Source organism: Cynocephalus volans, chromosome X (genome assembly GCF_027409185.1).
Source record: "Cynocephalus volans isolate mCynVol1 chromosome X, mCynVol1.pri, whole genome shotgun sequence".
Taxonomy (NCBI): Eukaryota; Metazoa; Chordata; class Mammalia; order Dermoptera; family Cynocephalidae; genus Cynocephalus; species Cynocephalus volans.
This window is the reverse complement of record NC_084478.1, coordinates 75,308,536-75,334,629: the sequence shown is the minus strand read 5'-3', so window position 1 is coordinate 75,334,629 and position 26,094 is coordinate 75,308,536. Positions and strand designations below refer to the sequence as shown.

Here is a 26,094-nt window from a genome sequence, read left to right as displayed (position 1 = left end):
TACAAAAGAAAAATTACCTTATCAATAAAAAACAAGTATTTACATTTGATGCATATATGAAGAAAATTATAAAAAGAAATTATTAAAGGTTGAACAACAATGTGAATGTACTTAACACTACTGAACTGCACACTCCAAAATGGGTAATATGGCAAATTTTATGTTATGTGTATTTTATCACAATTAAAAATAAATTTCAAAAAAAGAAAATTCAGTAATCTTACTACTGGGTATTTATCCAAAGGAAAGGAAATTAGTATACTGAACAAATATCTGCACACGTATGTTTATTGCAGCGCTATATACAATAGCTAAGATATGGAATCAACCTAAGTGTTGACCAACAGATGTATGGGTAAAAAATTGTGGTATATACATACACACAATAGAATACAACTTAACCATAAAAAAGAATTAAATCCTGTCATTTGCAGCAACGTGGATGGAATGAGACCATTATGTTAAATAAAGTAAGTCAGGCATGGAAAGATAAATTCTGCATGTTCTTGCTCATACGTGAGAGCTAAAAAAGTTGAGCTCATAGAAGTAGAGTAGAATGGTGGTTAGTAGAGGCTGGGAAGGGGAGGGAGAGTGAAGAATGGGGAAAGGTTGGTCAAAGGATACAAACTTGCAGCTAGACAGGCAGAGTAAGTTCTAGTGTTCTATAGTTGTGATAGTATCTGTAATTAAAATTTGTTGTATATTTTCAAATGGCTAGAAGAGAGGAGTTCATTTGTTCTCAACACAAAGAAATGATAAATGTTTGCAATGATGGATATACTAAATTACCCTGATTTGTACATCACATGTTGTACATATGTACTGAAATATCATTTTGTACCTCATAAATATGTAAAATAAATAAATGTAATCCTGAAAAAAATATATGATTATCAGAAAAAATTGGAATGTACAGAAAACTTAAAAGAAAAAAATTAAATACTGTCTGCGAGTCATCATATTTTTAACCTAATTAGGAATTATGGCTTATGTACAGTTTCATATTATGCTTTATTACTTAACATTATACTGTAAACTTTTCTCCAGGCCATTCATAATTCTTCCAACACTGTAATGAGTTTTTAACAGCTTTACTGAGATATGATTTACAGACCATAAAGTTGACCTTTTTCAAATGTACAATTCAATGGTTTTTAGCATATTCACAGAGCTGTGAGGAACCATCACCATAACCAAGTTTAGAGTATTTTTACAACCTCAGAAAGAAACCTTGTACCCATTAGCAGTTTCTCCCATTTCCCCCCATTTCCCGGCCCTAAGTAACAACTAATCTACTTTCTGACCCTATAGTAATTTGACTATTTTTTTAAGAACTTTTAATGTTGGCTTGTTTCTACCTACCAATATGAGCACAGGCACCCTCTTGAAATCGTCCAGATGGTATGTGTTCAGGGCATGCAAACTTATGCTTAATACAATATAAATTGTATTACATGGTTTGCAGTTACATGGATTTGGGTATAGCAAAGGTAAAATCCAGTCCTGAGGCAAAAGAACTGCTCATATCTAGGGTCTTGAGGTCTAGGAGATTAGTCAAGACTAGAGATGCCGAAGAAGAAGTCATTGATCCACACAAAAGTTGCCTTGTTTCACCCTGAACTTCGCCTCAGAGTAACCCCCTCATTTGCCATTAATTCTTTCTATAAAAGATCGATCCAGTCCTCACAATGTATTTCAGGTGCCACTACTGCCTCCTCAAAGCCTTTCCTGATTCCCCTGTGGTTTTATAGTACAGTACTTTAAACTTCTAGTTTAACACCTTCCACATTCAATTTGGTTAAACTGAACAGACACTAAGTACCTGATACATACCAGGCCCTTGGCTAGGCCTAGAAATACAGAAATGAAACTCAAAGTACAAGAAGCAGTATTGGATAGTGGTAGCCAGAACATGGACTCTAACTTACAGACTACCTAAATTCAATTTCCAGCTCTGCTTCTATCTAGCTATGGAGGCTCAGGAAAGTTATCTACAGTACAGCCTTAAACTCTTTGTCTGTAAAATGTGAAAAAATTAGCACCTTTTCCATACAGTTGTTATGAAGGAATAGAGTACATAATTCCTGTAAGGAATCTAACATAAGCCTGGCACATACGGTAAGTACTCAAGCCTTTTAGTAAAATTAATTGGAAACAAATTGAAAGTCCATTCAGAAGGAACAAGGTGAGTGGCCTGCCAGGGATCTTCCTAGGCTTTAGGATATCAGTGTCCCTTGTTCAACTCTCTAAGTCAGTGGGCAGAGTGAGAGTGAGTAGGAAATTTATGAAATTTGGGCAGAGTTTATATTACATCCACCCACTCATGGTTACCACAACTGCCTCACTTCCTTTTTTCTGTCACCTTAAGAACCAGAACTCAAGAAACATTGTTATTTATTTTTCAGCCAAAAAGAAGAGCTGTGACATACACTTGTTTCATCTTTTGTTTGTTTCCCATTCTGTGTACATGCATGTAACCAATGGATCCAGTCTTGATTTTCAAGCATATTCTTGGTTGTTCTAGTAAACTGATCAATTCTATTAGCTTTACGCCTCAGGGAGAAAAACTGGGGTCCAGTAAGGACAAAGCAGCTTTACTCTGTCCAGTCTAGAAGTGGTGTCTCCCAAATACATTTCTGAGGATTATTGAGTAGAACCTGCAGAATTAGGGGATATAGCGACATTAGTGGCAGTGTGATGTAGTTACAGGTAGTTTGGGTTCCAGTCCTGCCTCTGCCATTCACTATGTATCCTTGAACAAATTCAATTCTCTCCCTAGGCTTCAGTTTTTCCCTCCTGTACAATTGAGGCAAACTAGGACCTATTGTATATCAAAGGATTCTCTAGGCTCTGACTTTCTGTGATTCTAAGTATGGATCTGGAATTTATGGCAAAGGCGGTGGTTGGGTGCCCCATAGGAACTCTTCATTCTCCACCCTTGGCTCTCTGCTCCATTCTGCACTCTTCTCTACTTAGGAATATAACAAGTTCTCATGACTTCACCATCACCTCTCTCTGAAGGATTGTCAAAGCTCTCCCTCTAGGAATGACCTCTCTTCTGAGCTCTAGCCCTACCATCTTCCACCTAGAAGACATCTCAATGCAGGAGTCCTGCCACCTATTTCCACATAGCTAGTCCAAAATTGTCTTCTGCTAAAAATAGACCCTTTCCTTCAGCACTTTCTGCACTCTGTTTATGGACTTATTACTGCCCAGGCCACCATATCTATAACATGAGCAGTATGTGCACTTTTCACTTAGCCATTATTCATTCACCCTGACACATAGCCAAGTCCTAGCCACTTTTCTTTCCCCAGTCTCTGGCATCCACCCCTTCTACTCTGATTTCACTGCCACTAACCTGCATTTGCTCATTTGTTGCAAAAGTATCTAGACTGGTCTTTCTGCTTCCACCCTTTCCTTCCTATAAATTACAATAGAGAAGCCAGGGCAATTCTTTTAAAACACAAATAAGATCATGCCAACCCCCTATTCAGATCCCTCCAGTTATTTCTTATCTCAGAGTAAAAACTAAAATTCTTTAAATGGCCTACAAGACTCTACATAATATACTCCCCTTCACCCTTCCTCTTTTCCATCTCATCTTCTACCAATTTTTCCTTTCAGTCACTCTGCTCCAACCACATCTCCTTGAACATGTCAGGCATGCTCCGTCCTCAGAGCCTTTGCACTTTCAATTCTCCACGCCTAGAATTATCTTTACGCACATATCTGCCAAGCCTTCTCTCTTATTTCATTCAGGTGACTGTTCAAATATCACTTCCACCTTATCACTGTCATAACAGATTAGCACAAACTTAATGGATTTGAACAAATTTATCATCTCACAATTCTGGATGTCAGAAATCAGCCATAAATCTTACTGAGCTAAAATCAAGATATCAGCAGGGATACATTCCTTTCTGGAGCCTCTAAGGAAGAATCAGTTTCCCTGCCTTTCCCAGCTTCTAGAGGTCACCCACATTCCTTTGTGCATGTTACCCTTCCTCCATCTTCAAAGCCAGCAGTGTTGCCCCTGTATGTACCTTTCTTTGATAATCACATCTTCCTCTGACTCTTCTGCATCCCTCTTCCACTTTTAATGACCCTCGTTATTACACTGACCCACTTGGATAATCCAAGATAATCTCCTTATGTTAAGGTCAGCTGACTAACAAACTTAATTACATCTGCAAATTTAATTACTTTTTGTCATGTAACCTAGCACATTCACAGGTTCTGAGGATTAGCATGTGGACATCTTTGGAGGTCCAGTATTCTGTTTACCACACTCTCTGTACCATAGTTCTGCTTTACGTTACTGCATGTACTCATCATCACTTGACATATAATATACAATACATATATTTGCTAGTTAGACATGCATATAATCAAGAAAATCAAATGGTTCTGTGAAGATTGTTTAAACATTTCCCTTCCCCCAGAGATAATCATCTTCAACTCTTTTAGCTTATTTGTTTGGGTAGTGTGTGGATGGCTTTATAAATAACATGCTTATATTGTTATTCCATCTATAGAAGATGAGAATCTAGCTCTCACTCCCCCACCCCTACCTCTGTTTACCCCAGTCATGCACAGACACTCAGGCATATTTCCTATCTTCTCATTCTCTCAGTTTATTATTCATGAATAAGTTATTCATATATAATTTTGGTGGTGAGAGCAAAATACAGTCTTTTAGTTACTATTACTACATGGCTGAGCCATACAGTATATAATTATATACTTTTTCTTTCCATATTTTGGCTGTGTGTTTAATAGCTATCTCTTTCCACTAGAATGTAAGCTCCATGTCTGTTTTGTTGATTACTAAATCCCTAGCACCTAGAACAGTGTCAGAAAAATTAAATGTACATAATATGCATTTATTTGATACCTGCTGGGTGCTTAGTCTCATGTCTGGGCCCTTGTGCTAGAACCCTGCAAAACCAGACCTAGCAAGGTCTTTAAAGGTGAGCTCTATGATTTTCAAGCCATTCAAATCATACACCCCTTTTAGGCAAATGACATGTTAGAATCCAAATAATTCTAGCACAGAAAATCAGATATGTTCCAGTGAAAGTGGGTTTAGAGAGTTAAAATCAGTAGCAAGCTAGTAAATATTAGTCAGCTGTCTGAAAAAAACAAAAAAAAAGAAGTCCTAGCTTGTGACACTTGTGGATTTTCATAGTGTAAATATTCTCATCATGGCTGATTTCAAGCTACAAACATGATGTCACTGAACATGGAGTTGGGAAGAAATTCACACAATCAACACTCACACTTCAAATTAGCCCCAGCACACCATTAGTTGAAATCCAGTTATCTATACCTCCTCTCTTTGTTCCCTCTTCCCCCCTACAGGACTCCTAGGGATCCCTAGAACATAGATTGGAGATCCTTGAGTAAATCTGACACCTTTAAGGTACAGATGGGAACACTGAGGACTAGAGAGGGGGATGAACCCCAGCCTCCTAATGCCCATATGAATTAGTCTGTGTTTGTTGCTTATAACAAATTACTTGAAACTGGGTGATTTATAAAGGAAATGAAATTTATTGGTTGCATTTCCTGAGGCTGGGAAGTCCAAGGTCCAGCCGGTGATGGTGACAGGAACCCAAGGGTCTCACATTGCAAGATGGTGGAAGCAGAGAGAGCAGAGACAGACTGTCCTCTTCTTTTAAAGCCCTCAGAACCACGCCCTGACCACCATTTTTAATCCATTCACAACTGCATGGTCCTACAATCCAATCACCTCTTCAAAGCCCCACCTTTCAATTACCATGATAGGATTTCCCACTCTCTTAATAGTCACAGTGGGGGCTAAGTTTCTAATACATAAAACTTGGGAAACACAATTCAGTTCACCATCAGCTAGAGCATGTAATTATTTAGCTTCTTTTCCATTACAGTCTATTAGCACTGGATCATCTAAGATTGCAAAGGACCTTAAAGGGTAATGCTGTTTGAGCCCCAAACAAAGCTCAGAACTTCTCCAGACAGCTTAGTCCATCCACAGACAACACTGGTTAATTGCAAAATTTATTTTTAAGGCAAACCAAAATCTGTCCCTGCCGTGTTCCCGTTCATGGGCCTGAATTTTGCTCCCTGCCAAGTCTAGAGCTCTCCAGGAAGTACGTGGTGGATCTAGCAATGTGAACTTATGTTTATTTGTTCTTTTCTACTCAAGGCCTTTATCTTGGCCAAATATGCTGTTTATGTTCTAAGAGTCCCTGGTGAGGGCACAGGCCAGAGGCTTAACTTTAGTATTTCCATTTATAGAAGCCCTGGTGCTTGACAATACATACTGGGAGCTAGAAAGTGCACCCTCACCCCATACAAAAGGTGCTATCTTCCATCTGCTTGACTGGAGCCTGATAATCCTGGGCTAAAGAAAGGGCTTTTATTAAATAATAGCTCACACTTTGTAACCATCTCTTCTAGGAAAGACATAAAGACATTACCTAAATACAAATCCCACTCCTGGCCCCAGTTAAATAAAACACAAGTCCTTAAAATATGAGCCTGTGGGTGGCAAATTCTGATGGGGGGCAATGGCTATTTCAAATACCCACCTTTTTCCACCAGTGTCCCTCCCTTTGCTCATACCACCATCCCTACCACAGCCAGCTCCAGGATTTTACTCAGAGCCTTTTCCTCTCCACACCAGGCATGGACAAAATTTTTCCCCCACAGGATGGAATTTTCCAATGGATCTTTCCTGAGAACTAAGAGAAACCGAAAGGGAAATAAACAAAGAAAAGAAAGAAATAAAGGGGAAAAATCAGACTTAAAAATTACAGGTTTCAATCCTGACAATAACTAATGATCTTGTTAAATAGGAATGCACACCCAGGCCTGTTTCTCACACTGGATTCCACCCTCAGAATTGCCTTTTGCTTGCCCTCTTCCTCCCTTTCAGAGAAGAGCTTAGAGTTGGAACCCCAATCACTGAGCCCTTCTGAGGGAGTAAGGGTGGATAACAGGACAGAGGGCTTGTTACCACATTTCCTCAGGTGCATATTTTTACAAAACGAAATAGCTCAGACCCAACTGCTCAGCACTTTTGATCCCATACCTCTTTTGGAAAATGTCAAAAGAAAAATTTTTTTCACGAACTTGCAGAACATCAAAGTTGGTATAGTCCCTAGAGACCACTCCATCCCCAAACTCTCCACATTATATATGAAGAAAATAGGCCCTCCATGGTGGTATGTGACTTACCTGGGGTCACCTCATAGCAAGGCAGTGACATGAAAAGGACATGGAACTCAAAAGAGCTAAACAATATTAAGGGTTTTCCTTCTGAGGACTGGTTCTGATTAATGGGAAGGCTGGCAGAGAAGAAAAGGGCACAGAGAACATGAAAGTGTGATGAAAGAAAGTTGAGGGATGTTTCTCAGAAACCTCTTGAAGACTGCCACTGTCACTCTAGCTCTCAGGTGGGTATGCCATCTATGTTCCTTACTCTGTTCTCCTTCTTTAGGCCATCCCATACTGCAAGCACCAGAGTGTGACGGGGCCCTGGAAAGGGGATGTAAATATTCCCTGCACCTATGGTCCCCTGCAAGGTTACACCCAAGTCTTGGTGAAATGGCTGGTACAACGTGGCTCAGACCCAGTCAACATTTTCCTACGTGACTCCTCTGGAGACCATATCCAGCAGGCAAAGTACTGACATCACTTACACGTGAACTATGAGGTTCCAGGAGATGTGTCCCTCCAACTGAGTACCCTGGAGATGGATGACCAGAGCCACTACACATGTGAAGTCATCTGGAAGACCCCTAATGGCAACCAAGTGGTGAGAGATAAGATCACTGAGCTCCGTGTTGAGAAACATGAGTTACTGTGGGGGTAGGAAAGCATTGATAGGCAAAGTCTGAATAGAGGACTGTAATCCTAGAAACCCCTGAGAAACCCAGAGACCTTTGATTATCTGTACATAGGCTCTCTTCAGTTATATATGCTAATCAGAGGACTGGCAAATGATCCTCAGGGTCATCAACCCCATGGCAGAATTTAAGTGTTGGGAAGGGTTCCTGGCCTTCAAATTTCTATCTCTTCAAGTGTCCCAGAAATTTCAGCATTTATGGCCTGGATTCCCTCCTTGGGTTATGAACCTTAAAACTCATAAAAATTGGCATATCTGATCAGAATATTGGAGAATAGATAGATACTGACAGAGAATCTCTAGGGAAAGGGAGGTAGGGGTTAATCAAAATAAGCTTTGCTGGCTTGACAATTTTACAAAGGTCTGGCCATGGTAGTCCAAAACTGCAGATGATCTAAAACCTCTACCTGAACCTAAAAAAACTACATTATTTTTTTCAAGTCCATTGATTGTTAACTCCAGATAATCCAAAACCCCAGATAATGTGAAAAAGACCTCATCCTCCAAAGGAGGCTATTTTTATTTGTATTGCCCTTTTCCTTTCTTCACTCCGAAGTCAGGATCACCCTTTAGGTACAGTTGCATATATATACATGTCTTTATGCCCAGCAGGGATGAGTCAGCCTTGTATCCCCACATCCTTATGACTTTTCAGAGCCTTCTCTCTTGTCTTTCTTGTGCAGTCTCCGTTTCCAAGCCCACGGTGACAACTGGCAACAGTTATGGCTTCACAGTGCCCCAAGAAATGAGTATTAGCCTTCTGTATTAGCCAGGCTCAGGGTTCTCCCCCCACCAGTTATGTTTGGTACAAGGAACAAACTAATAACCAAGAACCCATCAAAGTAGTAGCCTTGAGTACCTTACTTTTCAAGCCTGCAGTGGTAACCAACTCAGGATCCTATTTCTGTACTGTCAAAGGCTGGGTTGGCTCCAAGCAGTGCAGTGACACTGTGAAGTTTGTGATCAAAGGTGAGCCTGGTAAGCATCATAACAGACCATCTTGAACAAGATATACCTCAGAATAGTTCTCTTATGCCAGAGAAGGGTTGGGGGATTGGGGTGGTTAGTAGGCAATGGTTGTACAATCACACACACACACACACACACACACACACACACACACACACACACACACAATCAGGACTGGAGACAACAGAGCTAGAGGCAATGCCTGACATGTTATAGGTTAAGTAGATAAAGATGGTAAAGGAAAAAGTGATATTTACTAGGTACCTCATATTCGCCAGGTACAAAGCACAAGAAATTGACACATTTTCTCATTGAATCTCTCACAACTGTCCCATGAGATTGCTATAATTACTCATTTTACAGAAGAGGAAATGGAGAGTCAGAAAGGGGAATCTTCTTGTTTATGGGTTCACTGCAGGGAAGTGCAAATCTGGATTTGCATTTAGATTCTCTTTCCACTATGTCCAATTGTCTCTCATGGTGTTAACTATATCAGATCCTTGGAACCTTTTGGAAGCTATTGTGTTTTATTTGTTTGTTCATTTTATTTGTTTATTCATTTGTTGGTTGGTTGTGGATTTTTGTTTGTTTCTTTGATAAGGTTCGCTTTATGAAACTAAAGCCCAGATCTCTACATATTTTCTTTTGCTTTCCCCGCATTCTTCCTAAAGACAAATGCAAATTCTGGCTGAGTTTTCCATGGAGGTGGGCTCTGGTTAATCTATTTCTTATAGAACTGTCATGGGAGTACTACAAACTATGCATATAAAGACTATAGGCTGGGATTTAAATGAAGAGCCCGGCAGGGATATGTCCAGATGATTTTTCTTGCTTTCCAAGATACCTCTTTGGAAGGGAAGACATTTTCTCCATCAAGGCTGTCAGGAACTAACTGCTTTTAGAGAATTTCTCTGAGTCACATGAAAATTAATATCCTTTGAGAATGGCTCTGTATAAGGAGATTGAGAAAATTGTCTATCACCACTTTGATGAGACTGAGGTTGGTTTGAGACTTCCATGTTTGCCTGGAGGGATTTGTTTCCCAAAGTTGGATTGTAGTACAACAGATATGTGTTCTGTAGATCCTGATCTGTTAGTTTTGGGAAAAACAAGGATGGTCCACTCTAAGAGAGTTACATAGACAGTGCCCCAGTTCTCTGAGAACTGACAGTCTGCTCAAGCAGCAAGGACAGGGCATGACCAGAAATCCCAAGAACATGTACTTTATAAAGAAACAAACTGAACATCCTTGCCTTTCTGTGAGTTAGCTCCTAGACCATTTGGACAGGAACTTGCTCACAGCTAAGCAGCCTCTATTCTTTATCATGGCTGATGCTTGATGGAGTTTTCTTTTTTTTTTTTTTTCTTAATTTTATTTTGTCGATATACACTGTGGTTGATTATTGTGGCCCTTTACCAAAACCCACCTCCCTCCTCCATCTCCCCCCTCCCACCCAACAACGTCCTTTCTGTTTCCTTGTTGCATCAACTTCAAGGAATTGAGGTTGTTAAGTCTTCTCCCCCCAACCCCCCCGGTTTTTGTGTGTGTGTGTGTGAATTTATTTATTTATTTTTAGCTCCCACAAATAAGTGAGAACATGTGGTATTTCTTTTTCTGTGCCTGACTTGTTTCACTTAATATAAATCTCTCAAGGTCCATCCATGTTGTTGCAAATGGCAGTATTTCGTTCGTTTTTATAGCTGAGTAGTATTTCATTATGTAGACATACCACATTTTCCGTATCCACTCATCCGATGATGGACATTTGTGCTGGTTCCAACTCTTGGCTATTGTAAAGAGTGCTGCGATGAACATTGGGGAACAGGTATACCTTCGACTTGATGATTTCCATTCCTCTGGGTATATTCTCAGCAGTGGGATAGCTGGGTCGTATGGTAGATCTATCTGCAATTGTTTGAGGAACCTCCATACCATTTTCCATAGAGGCTGCACCATTTTGCAGTCCCACCAACAATGTATGAGAGTTCCTTTTTCTCCGCAACCTCGCCAGCATTTATCGTTCAGAGTCTTTTGGATTTTAGCCATCCTAACTGGGGTTAGATGGTATCTCAGTGTAGTTTTGATTTGCATTTCCCGGATGCTGAGTGATGTTGAGCATTTTTTCATATGTCTGTTGGCCATTTGTATATCTTCCTTAGAGAAATGCCTACTTAGCTCTTTTGTCCATTTTTTAATTGGGTTGCTTGTTTTTTTCTTTTAAAGTTGTTTGAGTTCCTTGTATATTCTGGATATTAATACTTTGTCAGATGTATATTTTGCAAATACTTTCTCCCACTCTGTTGGTTGTCTTTTAACTCTGTTAATTGTTTCTTTTGCTGTGCAGAAGCTCTTTAGTTTGGAATAATCCCATTTGTTTATTTTTCCTTTGGTTGCCCGTGCTTTTGAGGTCATATTCATGAAGTCTGTGTCCAGTCCTATTTCCTTAAGTGTCTCTCTCAAGTTTTCTTTAAGAAGTTTTATTGTTTCATGGTGTATATTGAATTCTTTAATCCATTTTGAGTTGAGTTTAGTGTATGGTGAAATGTATAGGTCTAGTTTCATTCTCCTGCATATTGATATCCAGTTCTCCCAGCACCATTTGCTAAAGAGGCAGTCTCTTCCCCAGTGTATAGGCTTGGTGCCTTGTCAAAGACCAGATGGCTGTAGGTGGATGGGTTGATTTCTGGATTCTCTATTCTATTCCATTGATCAATGTGAATGTTTTTATGCCAGTACCATATTGTTTTGGTTATTATAGCTTTGCAGTACAGTTTAAAGTCAGGTAGTGTTATGCCTCCAGCTTTATATTTTTTTTGCTCAGCGCTGCTATGGCTATGCGTGGTTTTTGTTATTCCATTTAAATGTCTGGATAGTTCTTTCCAGTTCTGAGAAAAATGTCATTGGAATTTTGATGGGGATTGCACTGAATTTGTAGATCACTTTGGGTAGTATGGACATTTTCACTATGTTGATTCTTCCAATCCAAGAGCATGGGATATCTTTCCATCTTCTTGTATCCTCTTTAATTTCTCTCAGCAGTGGTTTGTAGTTCACATTATAGAGATTTTTCACATCCTTGGTTAACTCAACTCCTACCTATTTTTTTTTTTTTTTTTTGGTGACTATTGTAAATGGGCAGGCTTTCTTGATTTCTCTTTCTGCATGTTCACTATTGGAGAATAGAAATGCTACTGATTTTTGTGTGTTGATTTTGTATCCTGCTACTGTGCTGAAATCATTTATCACTTCCAAGAGTTTTTTTGTAGAAGTTTTAGGCTGTTCGATATATAGGATCATGTCATCTGCAAACAGGGACAGTTTGACTTCATCTTTTCCAATCTGGATGCCCTTTATTTCCTTCTCTTCTCTGATTGCTCTGGCTAGTACTTCCAACACTATGTTGAATTGGAGTGGTGAGAGTGGGCATCCTTGTCTAGTTCCTATTCTTAAAGGAAAAGCTTTCAGCTTTTCCCCATTCAGGATGATATTGGCAGTGGGTTGATCATATATGGCTTTGATTATGTTGAGATACTTTCCGTCTATACCTAACTTATAGAGAGTCTTTTTCATGAATGAGTGTTGAATTTTATCAAATGCTTTTTCAGCATCTATAGAGATGCTCATATGGTCCTTGTGTTTGATTTTATTAATATGGTGTATCAAATTTATTGATTTGCGTATGTTGAACCAACCTTGCATCCCTGGGATGAATCCCACCTGATCGTGGTGAATAATTTTACGTATGTGTTGCTGTATTCTGTTTGCTAGTATTTTACTGAGGATTTTTGCATCTATATTCATCAAGGATATCGGCCTGTAGTTTTCTCTTTTGGTTATATCTTTACCTGGTTTTGGTATCAGGATGATGTTTGATTCATAGAATGAGTTTCGGAGGTTTCCATCTGTTTCAATCTTCTGGAATAGTGTGTAAAGAATCGGTGTCAATTCCTCTTTGAATGTTTGATAAATTCTGCTGTGAATCCATCAGGTCCGGGGCTTTTCTTTGTTGGGAGCCTTCTGATAACAGCTTCAGTCTCATTTATTGTTATTGGTCTGTTCAAATTTTCTACGTCTTCACGGTTCAGTTTTGGGAGCTTGTGTGTGTACAGAAATTTATCCATTTCCTCCAGATTTTCAAATTTGTTGGTGTATAGTTGTTTATAGTAGTCTCGAATGATTCCTTGTATTTCAGATGAGTCAGTTGTAATATCCCCTTTTTCATTTCTAATTTTTTTTATTTGAATCTTCTCTCTTCTTTTTTTTGTTAGCCATGCTAATGGTTTGTCAATTTTATTTATCTTTTCAAAAAACCAACTTTTTGATTCATTGATCTTTTGTATTGTTTTTTGGGTTTCAATTTCAGTAATTTCTGCTCTGATCTTAATGATTTCTTTCCGTCTGCTAACTTTAGGTTTGGATTGTTCTTGTTTTTCTAGTTCTTTAAGGTGAAGTGTTAGGTTGTTCACTTGCCATCTTTCCATTCTTCTGAGGTGAGCATTTAATGCAATAAATTTTCCCCTTAATACTGCTTTTGCAGTATCCCACAGGTTTTGGTATGATGTATCATTATTTTCATTAGTTTCAATAAGTTTTTTGATTTCCTGCTTGATTTCTTCTTGGACCCATATCTCATTAAGTAGAATGCTGTTTAATTTCCATGTGTTTGTATAGTTTCCAGAGTTTCATTTGTTATTAATTTCCAGTTTCAATCCATTGTGGTCTGAGAAAATACATGGGACAATTCCATTTTTTTTTAATTTATTGAGACTTGATTTGTGACCTAATATGTGATCTATCCTGGAGAATGATCCATGTGCTGATGAGAAGAATGAATATTTTGAGGTTGTTGGATGGATTGTTCTGTAGATATCTGCCATGTCCAATTGGTATAGAGTATTGTTTAGATCTTATGTTTCTCTGCCGATTCTTTGCCTAGTTGATCTGTCCAATATTGACAGTGGGATGTTCAGGTCCCCTGCTATTATGGTATTAGTGTCTATTTCCTTCTTTAGGTCTAATAGAGTTTGTTTTATAAATCTGGCTGCTCCAACATTGGGTGCATACATCTTTATGATTGTTATGTCTTCTTGATGGATTAGTCCTTTTATCATTAAGTAGTGTCCCTCATTGTCTCTTTTTATGGTTTTTAGTTTAAAGTCTACTTTGTCAGATATAAGAATAGCTACTCCAGCTCATTTTTCTTTTCTGATTCATGGTAAATCTTTTTCCATCCTTTCACTCTTAGTCTATGTGAGTCTTTATGGGTGAGGTGGGTCTCTTGAAGGCAGCATATAGTTGGGTCTCCTTTTTAAGCCAGTCAGCCAGTCTGTGTCTTTTGATTGGGGAATTTAAGCCTTTTACATTAAGAGTTGTTATTGAAAAGTGTTGATTTATTCCTAGCATTTTATTGATTGTTGTTTGGTTGTCTTAGGTGTTTTTTGTTCCTTTCTTTCTGATTTACTGTTTGTTTTCTGTGTTTGTTGGTTCCTTAGGTTGTAGATAGCGTTTTTGTTTGTTTTTTTATTTTTTTCTTCGTGAATGCCATCTTTATTATACTAGTGGGTTTAGATTTTTCTTGGGTTTTTATGGCAGTGGTAGTTATTTTTCAGGAACCAAACCCAGTACTCCCTTGAGAATTTCTTGTAAGGTTGGTTGTGTGGTGGTAAACTCCCACAGTTTTTGTTTGTCTGAGAAATATACTATTTGCCCTTCATTTCGGAAGGATAGCCTTGCAGGGTAGAATATTCTTGGCTGACAATCTCTGCCTTTTAGTATTTTGAATATATCAACCCATTCCTTTCTGGCTTTTAGAGTTTGTGATGAAAAGTCTGATGTTAGCCTGATTGGGGCTCCCTTATAGGTGATTTGACACTTCTCTCTTGCAGCTTTTAAGATTCTCTCTTTGTCTTTGAGTTTTGCCAATTTGACTATAACATGTCTTGGAGAAGACCTTTTTGGGTTGAATACGTTTGGAGATCGTTGAGCTTCCTGGATCTGAAGATCTGTGATTTTTCCTATACCTGGGAAGTTTTCTGCCATTATTTTGTTGAATATGTTTTCAATGCAATCTCCTTTTTCCTCCCCTTCTGGAATACCCATGACTCGGATATTTGAGCGCTTCAGGTTGTCTGATATTTCTCTCAGATTTTTTTCAATGCCTTTGATTCTTTTTTCTTTTTCTTTTTTCTTTTTTTTCTTTTTTTTTTTTTTGTCTGCTTGTGTTATTTCAAACAGCCCATCTTCATGTTCAGAGGTTCTGTCTTCAACTTCCACAAGCCTGCTGGTTAAACTCTCCATTGTGTTTTTTATTTCCCTGAATAACATCCACAGTTCGGCAAGTTCTGCTACATTTTTTTTCAGGGCATTGATTTCCTTGTACATTTCCTCTTTCAGGTTCTGTATACTTTTCCTTGTTTCATCATGATGTCTAGCTGAGTTTTCTTGTGTCTCATTCAGTTTCTTTAGAATTATCACTCGAAATTCCTTGTCAGTCATTTCAAGGGCTTCTTGTTCTATAGGATCTAGAGCTTGAGATTTATTATCTTTGTGTGGTGTACTTTCTTGACTTTTCGTATTTCTGGTATCTTTTCTTGGATGTTTATTCATTGTGGCAGGGGGTTTCACAATCCACAGGTTTGACACTATTGACTGACTAAGATGTTGCTGTGGTTGCCAATTTGGTATGGCTACCTCAGTGACTACTCAGTTGTCCACTAGTGCCTTGCGTGTGTGGTTGCCTCGGGTCTTGGACCTCTCCGGGGAGCCACCTCTCTGGTCAGCTTGGACTCTGCCGGGCTGCTGGGTGACGGGGCGATACTGCAGGGTGTCGCTCCTGCCACTGCCGCTTCCCCCGCTGCCGCCGCTTAGCCTGCTCCCGCTGGTGCAGCTTCCCCCGCTGCCACCACTGGCACCGCTGCTGCCACTACCACTGCTGCTGCTTATGCTGCTGCTGCTGCTACCACTGCCACTGGCTCTTCCACTGCTGGCACTGCCACTGCTTCCACCATTGCCACTGCTGTCGCTGCTGCCGCTCCCACCAGGTCCTCCACTGCTGCCGAGTTTCTAAGGCTGGGAAGACCATCTCCAATTTTTTCTGATATTTTTCATATTCCAATTGACACTGTTTGAGATTTCTTGTAGTTTCTTCTTGTAGAATTTGAATATGCTCACTTTCAAAAGCTTTTAATTTACTTTGATTGAGAAATTCTGTTACTTTGCTTTCTGTACTTAGTTGCAGTTCCCTGTATAGTTTCTGAGGCTGGGAAGTCCAAAGTGCATCTGGTGGTGGCAACAGTGAACCAGGGGTCTCACATTGCAAGATGGCAGAAGCAGAGCTGCTTGATGGAGTTTGGATGTGTTGTCTCCTCCAAAACTCATGTGGAAATTTGATCTCCAATGTGACAGTGCTGGAAACTGATTGAGTCATGGGGGCAGATCCCTCACGATTGGATTAATGCTCTCCCTGGGGGAGGGGAGAGTAATGAGTGAGTTCTCACTCGATTAGTTCCTGCAAGAGCTTCTTATTTATAGGACCCTGGCAACTCCTCTCTCTCTCTCTCTTGCTTCCTCTCTTGCCATGTGATCTGCTTGTACCCGCTGGCTGCCTGCCACTTTCCACCATGACTAGAAGCAGCCTGAGGCCCTTGCCAGATGCAGCTGTCCCAGAATCATAAGCCTAATAAACCTCTCTTCTTTATAAATTACCCAGTTTCAGGTATTCTGTTATAGCAACACAAAATGGACAAAAACAGAAAATTGGTACCGAGGAGTGGGGTGTTGCTATACAGATACCTGAAAATGTGGATGTAGCTTTGGAACTGCGTAATGGGCAAAGGTTGGAGGAGTTTGGAGGACTTAGAAGAAGAGAAAAAGATGAGGGAAAGTTTGGAATGTCTTAGAGACTTATGCTGATAGAAATGTGGACAGTAAAGGCCATGCAGATGATGAGGTCTCAGATAGAAATGAGGAACTTATTGGGAATTGGACAAAAGATAACCCTTGTTACACCATAGCAAGGAACCTAGCTGCATTGTGTCCATGCCCTTGAACTTTGTGGAAGTTGGAACTTAAGAGTTGTGAACCAGAGCATTTGGCCAAAGAAATTTCTAAGCAACGAAGCATTAAGAATGCTGCATAGCTACTCCTAACAGCCTACTCTGAGTTATGGCAGCAAAGGCATGATGTAAAGCCAGAATTTAAAATGGAAGCAGAGTGTAAAGATTTGGAATATTTGCAGCCTTGCCATGTCATAGAGAAGCAGAGAGCAGGAGAAAAATGTAAGGGTGAAACAGATAAACTGTTTGCTAAAGACATTATCATGGTGATGAGGCAGCCAGATGCTAAGAACCAGGACAATGGGGAAAATGCCCTAAAGGCATTTGAGAAGTCTGGAAGGGTGCCCCACCCATCACAGGCCCTGAGGCCTAGAAGGACAGAGTTGTCCCAGAGGACAGACCTGGGGCACAGCTGCCCTTGTGATCCTGCTCCTTCCATCCCAGCTGCTCCAGCTGGAGCAGCCCCAAGTGTAGTTTGTGCAGCAGCCCTGGAGAGTAGAGGCCCAAAAACTCGGTGGCGTCCACATTGTGTTAAGTCTGCAGGCCAGCAGAATGTGAGAGCAGTGGAGGTGTGGAAGCCTCCACCCAGATTCCAGAGGATGTATGGAAAAGCCTGGGGCCCAGGCAGAGAACTGCTGCAGGGGTGGAGCCACTGCAGAGGCCATCTACTAGAGCAATGAAGAGCAGAAATGTGAGGTCAGAGTTGCAGCAGAGAAACCCCAATAGCACCATGCCTAGTGGAGCCATGAGAGCGGGACCACCATGGAGACACCAGACCTGTGGAGCTACAAGAGTGGAACACCAGCCTGGGAGAGGTGAAGTGTGGCCTGAGACCAGGAAAGCCATAGGACTGGAGCTGTCCAAGGACTTGGGGACCCAACCACCACACCAGTGTGCAGAGGCAGTTGAACATGGAAACAAGGTACGTGATTTGCCAGCATTGAGATTTAATGCCTGCCCTGCTGGGTTTTGGACCTGTTTGGGACCTGTTTTTTTTTTTTTTTTTTTCCTTTCTTTTGGCCTATTCCTCCCTTTTGGAATGGGAATGTATACCCAATGCCTGTTCCACCATTGTATCTTGGTAGTAGATAAATTTGGTTTTGACTTTTACAGGTTCAAAGCTGGAAGGACTTTTGCTTTTGGTCTCAGATGAGACTTTGGACTTTGGACTTTAAGTTGGTGCTGGAGCAAGCTAAGACTTTTGGGACTGTTGGGATAGAATAATTGTATTTTGTATGTGAGAGTGACATGAGTTTTGGGGGGCCAGGGGCAGAATGATGGAGTTTGGATGTGTTGTCCCCTCCAAAACTCATGTGGAAATTTGATCTCCAATGTGGCAGTGCTGGAAACTGATTGAGTCATGGAGGCAGATCCCTCATGAATGAATTAATGCTCTCCCTAGGGGAGGGGAGAGTAATGAGTGAGTTCTTACTCTATTAGTTCCTGCAAGAGCTTCTTATTTATAGGACCCTGGCACCTCCTCTCTCTCTCTCTTGCTTTCTCTCTCGCCATGTGATCTGCTTGTACCCGCCGGCTGCCTGCCACTTTCCACCATGAGTAGAAGCAGCCTGAGGCCCATGCCAGATGCAGCTGTCCCAGAATCATAAGCCTAATAAACCTCTCTTCTTTATAAATTACCCAGTTTCAGGTACTCTGTTATAGCAACACAAAACGGACTAAAACAATATTTATCACAACAATGCTGTTAGGCAGTGTTTGCCATTGCCCCCTACTGACAGATAAGGAAACTGAGACTCTGAGAAGTTACTCTCAGCCTTCCACCCTTCCCTGCTCTCTGAGCCAAGCTACTCTCTCTTGGCTTCCTCTGCCTATCTCTCCACCCCAACCTGGTCCCATAAGTCTGGCCCCTGTTTTACCTCTACCCTACAGAGCTCTCAACCCTTAACCCTTCCACCTCACCCTCTGTGCTGTTCATCAGTTCTGGAATGGCCCTGTAGGCCAGGCCTTTGCTCATGCTCTTGGACTGCTATGCTCTGCTGACAAAACAAAACATAGATATGCATTGGCCCCACCTTGGTTTCACACTCTGAGATATCCACTGCCTGTCTCCACGCTGTTTTTAAATCCATTTGTTTATCTTTGTCTAATTCCTTATAGCACCTATTCAGAATATTTCCACCTATTTTGGTGCCCTTGCTCCCAGAAGATGAGATCACCTCCTTCTTCTCTGAGAATACCAGGGTCTCTTCAGGTGTGAATTCTATTAACTACCCTCCTGTCCACCTTGACATTTCCCTACCCACTTCTTCTAGGCCTAGAGTAATGAATGCTTTGTTCCTCTCCACAGCAAACCCTTTCTCCTGAACTCTTAGCCTCAGCTACTCTAACGCCCTGCTCTACCCACTGTATGTGCATATATATAAGCCAAATATATATACACATGTATAATGTATATGTATATATGCAAGCTTAGTATATATGTTATTTTTTTAAAAAATCTTTCCATCTCCATGCCATTTCTCCTATGGTTACTACCAACCTTCCAAAGAAGGTATCTCCCACCAGCTGTACCTCCCAGTTCACCACAGCATAACTTTGTAAACTGAGCTCATCATTGACCTCCAAATCACCAAAGCCCAAGACCTTTACATTTGTACCCATCCTTTCCAACATCTCTGTAGCAGCTGACTCTGTTGGCCATTCCTTTCTCCTCGAAACTCTTTCAACCACGGCTATCAATCACACCACTTTCTTTTAGTCCTCCTAAAACCTCTCTGACTGATCCTTCTCAGACTCCCTGCTGCCTCTTCTTTCATTCTCCTTAATTGTTAAGTGTTATGAAAGACTTAGCACATATTCTCCTCTTTGTATATCTCTATAGTATCAATGGATTTTGCCTCCTTCTGTGGCTTCAAACATCACCTCTATGTTGATGATTGTCAAACCATATTTTATTCCTAATTTCTCTTCTGAGTGCTAGATCCCAATGTCTAGCAATCTTCTGGACACTAATCTCAGCTTTTCCAAAACTGAACTTACCATTTACCCACCAAAACTGGTCCTCAAACCTGTTAGAAGACACAGCAATATCTTTGACCCCTTCTCCTTTACCTCTCATGGTCAAATAATTACAAAGATCACCACGTGCTGAAAATTCAACTGCTGAATCAGATCTTTTATTAAGCTCCTCTTTTTTCTTTCCACATCCTCATGGTTTTATCTTCTTTTTTTTTTTTTTCTGAACAGTTTCAATAGTCTTCTAAATGGTCTTCCCACGGCCATCCATTCTCACCAAACCATCAATTTATTCAGCATTTATTGACAATCTATTTTATGTCACTAGATTATAAAATCCAAGAGTGCAGAATTCTACCTATCTACCTCATAGCTATTTTCTGGAGCCCAGAAAAGTATTTGGTGCAAAGGACAAGCTAAATGAGTACAGTATTTGTTAATGAATAGACAAAATATGCCTCTCTCTCTCACCTTCAAAAATTCCACCACACTGTTGTCAGAATTATTTTCCTAAAACTTAGACTGAGCAATGCTTACTTCCTTCCTCAAAAACTCTTTGTTACTTTCTGTGGATCCTTCCACCCAAAGAACAAAGCCCAAATTCTTTTAGTCTGTCCCAGTCTTCATATCCAGCCTTATCTTCTAATATTTCTACATCTGAAACAGCATGCTGTTCCCTCTACCTACAATGTTCTTCCTCCTTCTCACCCTAAAGAAATTCCATTGACCTTTCAGTGACATCTTATTTTTGTATTGAGATATATTTCACATAATAAAAAAATTCACATTTTAGAGTATACAATTCAGTGGTTCATATGGTTGTACAACAGTCACCATTATCAAATTCCAGAACATTTCAATCACCCCAAAAGGAAATCCCATGCCTATTAAGCATCACTTCCATTCCCTCACACTCCTAAACCCTAGAATACACTAATATTCTTGCAGTCTCTATGGATTTTCCTATTCTGGATATTTCACATAAATTGAATCATACCATATGTGATCTTTTGTGCCTGTTTTCTTTCACTTAGCACAATGTTTTTGAGATTCACCCATGTCATAGCATGTATCGGTACTTCATTTATTTTTATTGCCAAGTAATATTTCATTGCTAGGATATATATCTTTATTTATCTTTTCATCAGTTATAGGACATTTGGGCTGTATCTACATTTTGGCCACCGTGAATAATGCTGCTATGAACAATCATGTAAAAGTTTTTTGTATGGATGTACATTGCTTTAGGTATATGACTAAGAGTGAAATGACTAGGTCATATAGTAACTCTATATTTAACATTTTGAGGAAGTACCAAACTGTTTCCAAATGTAGCCACACAATTTTACCTTCCCACCAGCAATATATGAGAGTTGCAATTTCTCCACATCCTCACTAATACTTGTTATTTTCTGTTTTGTTGATGTTGTTTGTTTTGTTTTGTTTTAATTATAGCCATCCTAGTGGGTGTGAAATGGAAGCTCACTGTGGTTATGGGTCTGGAAGAACGTATTTAGACATGGAATTTCTAGACTTTCTGAAGTCTTTCTCATGGACCTGGAGTTTTGTTTGTCTCTCTGGCTAGCTGAGAAGGTTAGGAGAAGATGGGAAATAAAAACGAAAGAAGCTTGGACTAGTCTGAGCTGATCTTGCTTTGCCTCCTAAGAAAGGGCCGGCCTGTGTTTGCCATCCTCCTTTTCATCTCCTTGTGCTGTACAGTGGTTTTCACCATGGCTTATATCATGCTGTGCCGGAAGATGTCCCAACAGGGTGAGTGATGAGTATGGCTGGGTGGCATTTGCTCATTCATTATTTCTGGCAGTATATTTGAGTCTACACTCTGTGTCAGGTACTGTGTTAAGACCTTCCAGAAGCTCCCAGCCTAGTTTGGGAGTGAGAGTAGGGGTACAGGGAGACAGACATTTAAGTCAACAATGACATAAGACTTCTGGAAGTAAATGCACAAATATTTGGTATCCAGCCAAGTGCAGCCACTTTTGTAAAGAGTCACCACATAGTATGCAAGAGAAGGAGAAGTCACAACTTTTGCCCTCAAGTTGCTTACAATTTATTCAGGAGATTCGATGTAGAAGCATGGAGTTTATCAATAACCATACATACCAATAAAGGCTATGAATTCAAAACCTGAAGAGGACAATCAATGCTAAAGGAATCCAGTAGAGAAGAGAGTAAGTTTGGGCTGGAGTAATTGGCTAGGGCTTTTAGAAGAAGGTGAAACTTAGATCAGGCTTTGGAAGATGAAAATAATTTGTTATGGAACAGTATTCCAAGCAGGAAGAATTATATGAGCAAAGGTGCAAAGGCCTAAAAGACAATTGAGAGGGAGGTCATCAATAAGGAAAATTTATGTAGATAAGCAATAGAGAAATACAGGGGAAAAGAAAGTTTATTATTGATTATAGAAAGCCTTGAATGCCAAGCTAAAGAATTTGGACTTTCTTCACTAGGCCTTGAAAAGGCACTAAAAGTCACCCAAATTTTTTGAACAGGGAAGTGGAAATAAAGGTGCTCTTCTCAGAGCAATTTAACAGCTATAAACCAACAGAGATTTAAAAAAAGAGAGAGAGAGAGAGAGAGGGAAAGAAAATTGGGATGTTTGTTTCAAAAAAAACTCCCACAAACCTAGCTACACTTCAACACCCACCGCAGTAGTCATTTTGCCTAGACTTTTCTTTTCTCTTTCTCTGTACTATCTCCTACTCCCAAATAACCTGGATTCCACCAGGGGTCTCTCCAACCAAAGAGAAGATAGCCTTGAGTATCAATAACAATATGTGACCCATAAGGCTATGCCCCATGCAGCTATAATCCATGAGGCTGAACTTGGGAGTGGAGATACCTCAAATGGCTACAGACCCCAGGAACACTAAAAGGAAAGCATTTACCATAGTCTTGATGAGGCAGGGCAAAAACAGTAACCACATTAGATTGTTTCCCTCTCAAAAACTTTCCATGCCTCTTCATGGCCCAGGGGATAGAGGGCAAAAATGTAGCATTCCATGCAAGGCTTTCTGTGATGTGGCTCTAGCCTTTCTCAAATCCCACTACTCCATTATACCTAATCCCATTTCCAATCTTTGGTGTCAAACAAACAAATAGGCCTTCCCAGAACTCCTGGTTTCTACCCCTCCATAAGGGAGACAGCCTCAGGGCATCAATTCAATTTAACATGTAGTTACTGAGGGACTATTGTGTGTCAAGATGTGGGCATATAAAGACGAAAAAGACATGGCCCCTGCAGTATAGGAGTTCCCAGGCCAATAGGAGAGGTAAGACACAGAAATGCAGGGGTCTACCACAAGGCAGAAGGCCTGTGGCTTGCACTGTTTACTTTGCTGTGGTTTAATGCATGCATTCTCAGTTGTATCCCTGAATGATTATAAGCACCTAGAAGGCAGTACCAAGAGATAACCATTTTTGTACTAAGCTATCCCTTTGAGCCTGTATGGAATATAGGACACTTCTTCTCCACAGACACTAGGGGGCAATGGTAACCTATTATAGGGGCTTCTCTGGGTATGGGGTTGGGGTGAGTACATTTGGGAGTGGCTTGAGCCATGGTCCCTGGCATCAGACTAATTCAGCTCCTTCTCCCTGTGCTCTGGCCTGACAATCAAGTTTCCCACAAGAACTTTCTGGGGATCTTTAATAAGATTCCTGGTGGAGAACAGGTCCAGTTTCAGTACCTTCCTCCACCCACACCAAGCAGCTGCTCCAGCCCAACATCCTGTGTCAGAAATGCCAAAGAGGACAGCAACCAAGTGTGCTTCCCTTTCCTTTCCCTGGTAAATCTGCATCCGTGTGTTTCAACTCATCTCCCCAATACCTCCTGGTGTTTGGAAAGCTTAAACATTGAAATACCCCTCTCTGTCTTCTTCCCTTATCTTTTGAACTGGTATCCAGGGTCCATGCTTGACCCTTGCCCACTCCCCATGGAAACTTCTGACCTGATTCTTCCTTCTTTTCTAGAGCATGTATATGAGGTGACCAGGTAAGATAGCCTCTCCTCTTCCATCTTCTGACCCCTTCCCTGCCCTTAATTCTGTTGGTCACTGGCAGGAAACATGGAGGAATGGGGTATGGCACAGACCCAATCCTAAGGCCACAGGTCCAGGATTAGAACACAGCTCTCTTTCCTCCCTGAGGTACCTCCTGAGATTCTGTCCTGGCCTACCAACAGACAGGATAATTTAGGTCTACCAGTCCCCCTGTTCCCAGAATCCCTGGGGTGGCAGGAGCCTGAGGGTCAGATGGCAAGAATTGAGGCAGAAGGGTGGGAAACCAGGGTCCCAGCCCTAAGCCCCTTCTCATGGGTGGTGGACTCTTGGGTCATAGGGTGCATGCCAGGGAGGCCAGCGACTCTGGAGAAACCATGAGGGTGGCCATCTTCACAAGTGGCTGCTCCAGCGATGAACCAGCTTCCCAGGCTATGGGCAGTAACTACTCCGATGAGTCCTGCCTGGGCCAGGAATATCAGATCATCGACCAGATCAACAGTGACTACACCTGCCTTCTGCACACAATTCCCCTGGATTATCAGCTTCTTGCCACTTAGGGAAAAAGTGTCTGCTAAAAATGCCACACTAGGCCAGGGTTTGCTGCCATAGTTGCCTGTTCAGTCCTCGCCTTCTACATGACCCTCTTCCCTGCTATGTTTTATCCTGTATAGCACAAAGTGTTTGCCTTGCCAACATCAGGACCTCTAGGAGAGACTGGCTTTGCCTAAAAATTTGCTATTTGCACCTCAAGCAATCCAGCTGCTCGGTTTGGCCCTGGGCTTTTCCAGTATCCCTGCCTGGGGCTTCTGCTGCTTCTCTCCAAACACCAGAAGGAAGTGCCCATAGCTCTTGAACTTGGTCATTGTACCTCCAGGCACCACTCAACTTTCTTCTCTTGCCATACGAAGACCAGAGGTAGGTTCAGCTAGATCAGCTCAGGGGACCAGCTATTTCCAGGATCACTTCTCTTTCTCCAAAGCCAGACACCTTTTAGTTAAGATTGTCTTGTCACAGGCCAGGGTTCAATTCTGTTCCTGCACTGTGAGTCTAGTGCTCTGGTATTCTTTTGGTGCTCAATAAATATCTAATCATGATAGCTACCTCAATTGTGTTGGTTTTCTTTCAAGGCATGTTGTGGCCTACCAAGAATGATTACAGTGAGACTAATAAAGATAGTTGGAGCCCCTGGGAGTATGGCACATTTGCTTTTTTGATCTTTCCCTTCTCCTTCCATGCCACCCCAATCTCACTCCACAGGTATGCCCAGCTGGAACACAATAAATCTTTTGCTAAAAAGTGCTTCTCTAGCTTCCATTCCCCTTCCTATTGTCCTACCAACTCTTCCTGGATGACTGTTCTCAGGTCAACTAGACGCCTGAAAAAGAAGCAGCTCTTCATTTGTCTCAGGAGAATATGGGTGCAGAGATGAAGGGTTTCCCTTCTTTCCAAAGTATGGATGCATCAACACCAAGTATTTCTAGTTGTTTGAATCCTAAAATCTTTGAAGTAGTTGAATTATTCATAGATCATCTTTTCAAGCTCCTGGCCACATTTTAAAATGTGGGGTTGGGGTAAGAGCAAGGAAGTCTTCTCCTCAAGCAGGAATGTGGCTAGGAATGCGCGTGCGTGTGTGTGTGTGTGTGTGTGTGTGTGTGTGTGTGCGTGCGCGCACGCTTATTCACACACTTTTAAATCAGGCTACCCTGTGAAGACCTGTTCTGAGCCAGGTCTACACTGCTTCCTTTCCCCCATGTAATTCATGTCAAACAAACTTCCTTACTCTTCGTGGAAGCTGCCGTGTTGCCACTTCTGGTTCCAATGCGGCCCAAAGCTCTGCTCAGTTTTCACCAGGAGCTGCTCCCCTTTTGCAATGAATACAGAAGTCAAAATGCACACAAAAGTAAACAACAAGGAGCCCTCCACTTTACCACCACCCAACCTGCCAAGTCCATGGTCCAAACCTCAGCATTTTCCTCATCCCCAGGAGCTAGCTTTACCCAGTTGGTGAAAGGAGCAACTTCTTTTTCCTTACTGTGCTTACAAACCTCTGAAACAGAGCCTCCACTCAGTGGAAACCCTGAGGTTTCTTTTCTTCATGAAACAGCTCTGTGTCCAAATCTCACAACCTTTGAACACTTTCATTATTTTTTCTACTACCCTTAGAAAAAGGAATTCCTGAGG

At 41.0% G+C, this 26,094-nt stretch overlaps 1 protein-coding gene across 1 annotated transcript; it reads left to right on the top strand.

Moving 5' to 3' along the window:
* The first annotated feature begins 1,566 nt into the window (after positions 1-1,566).
* Positions 1,567-24,488, top strand: VSIG4 (V-set and immunoglobulin domain containing 4). Its single transcript, XM_063084661.1, is given in 8 exon segments — positions 1,567-1,632; positions 7,487-7,841; positions 8,578-8,653; positions 8,655-8,872; positions 15,751-15,931; positions 21,561-21,664; positions 23,885-23,906; positions 24,251-24,488. Coding segments are annotated over 8 exon segments (1,260 nt in total).
* Positions 24,489-26,094: the final 1,606 nt, after the last annotated feature.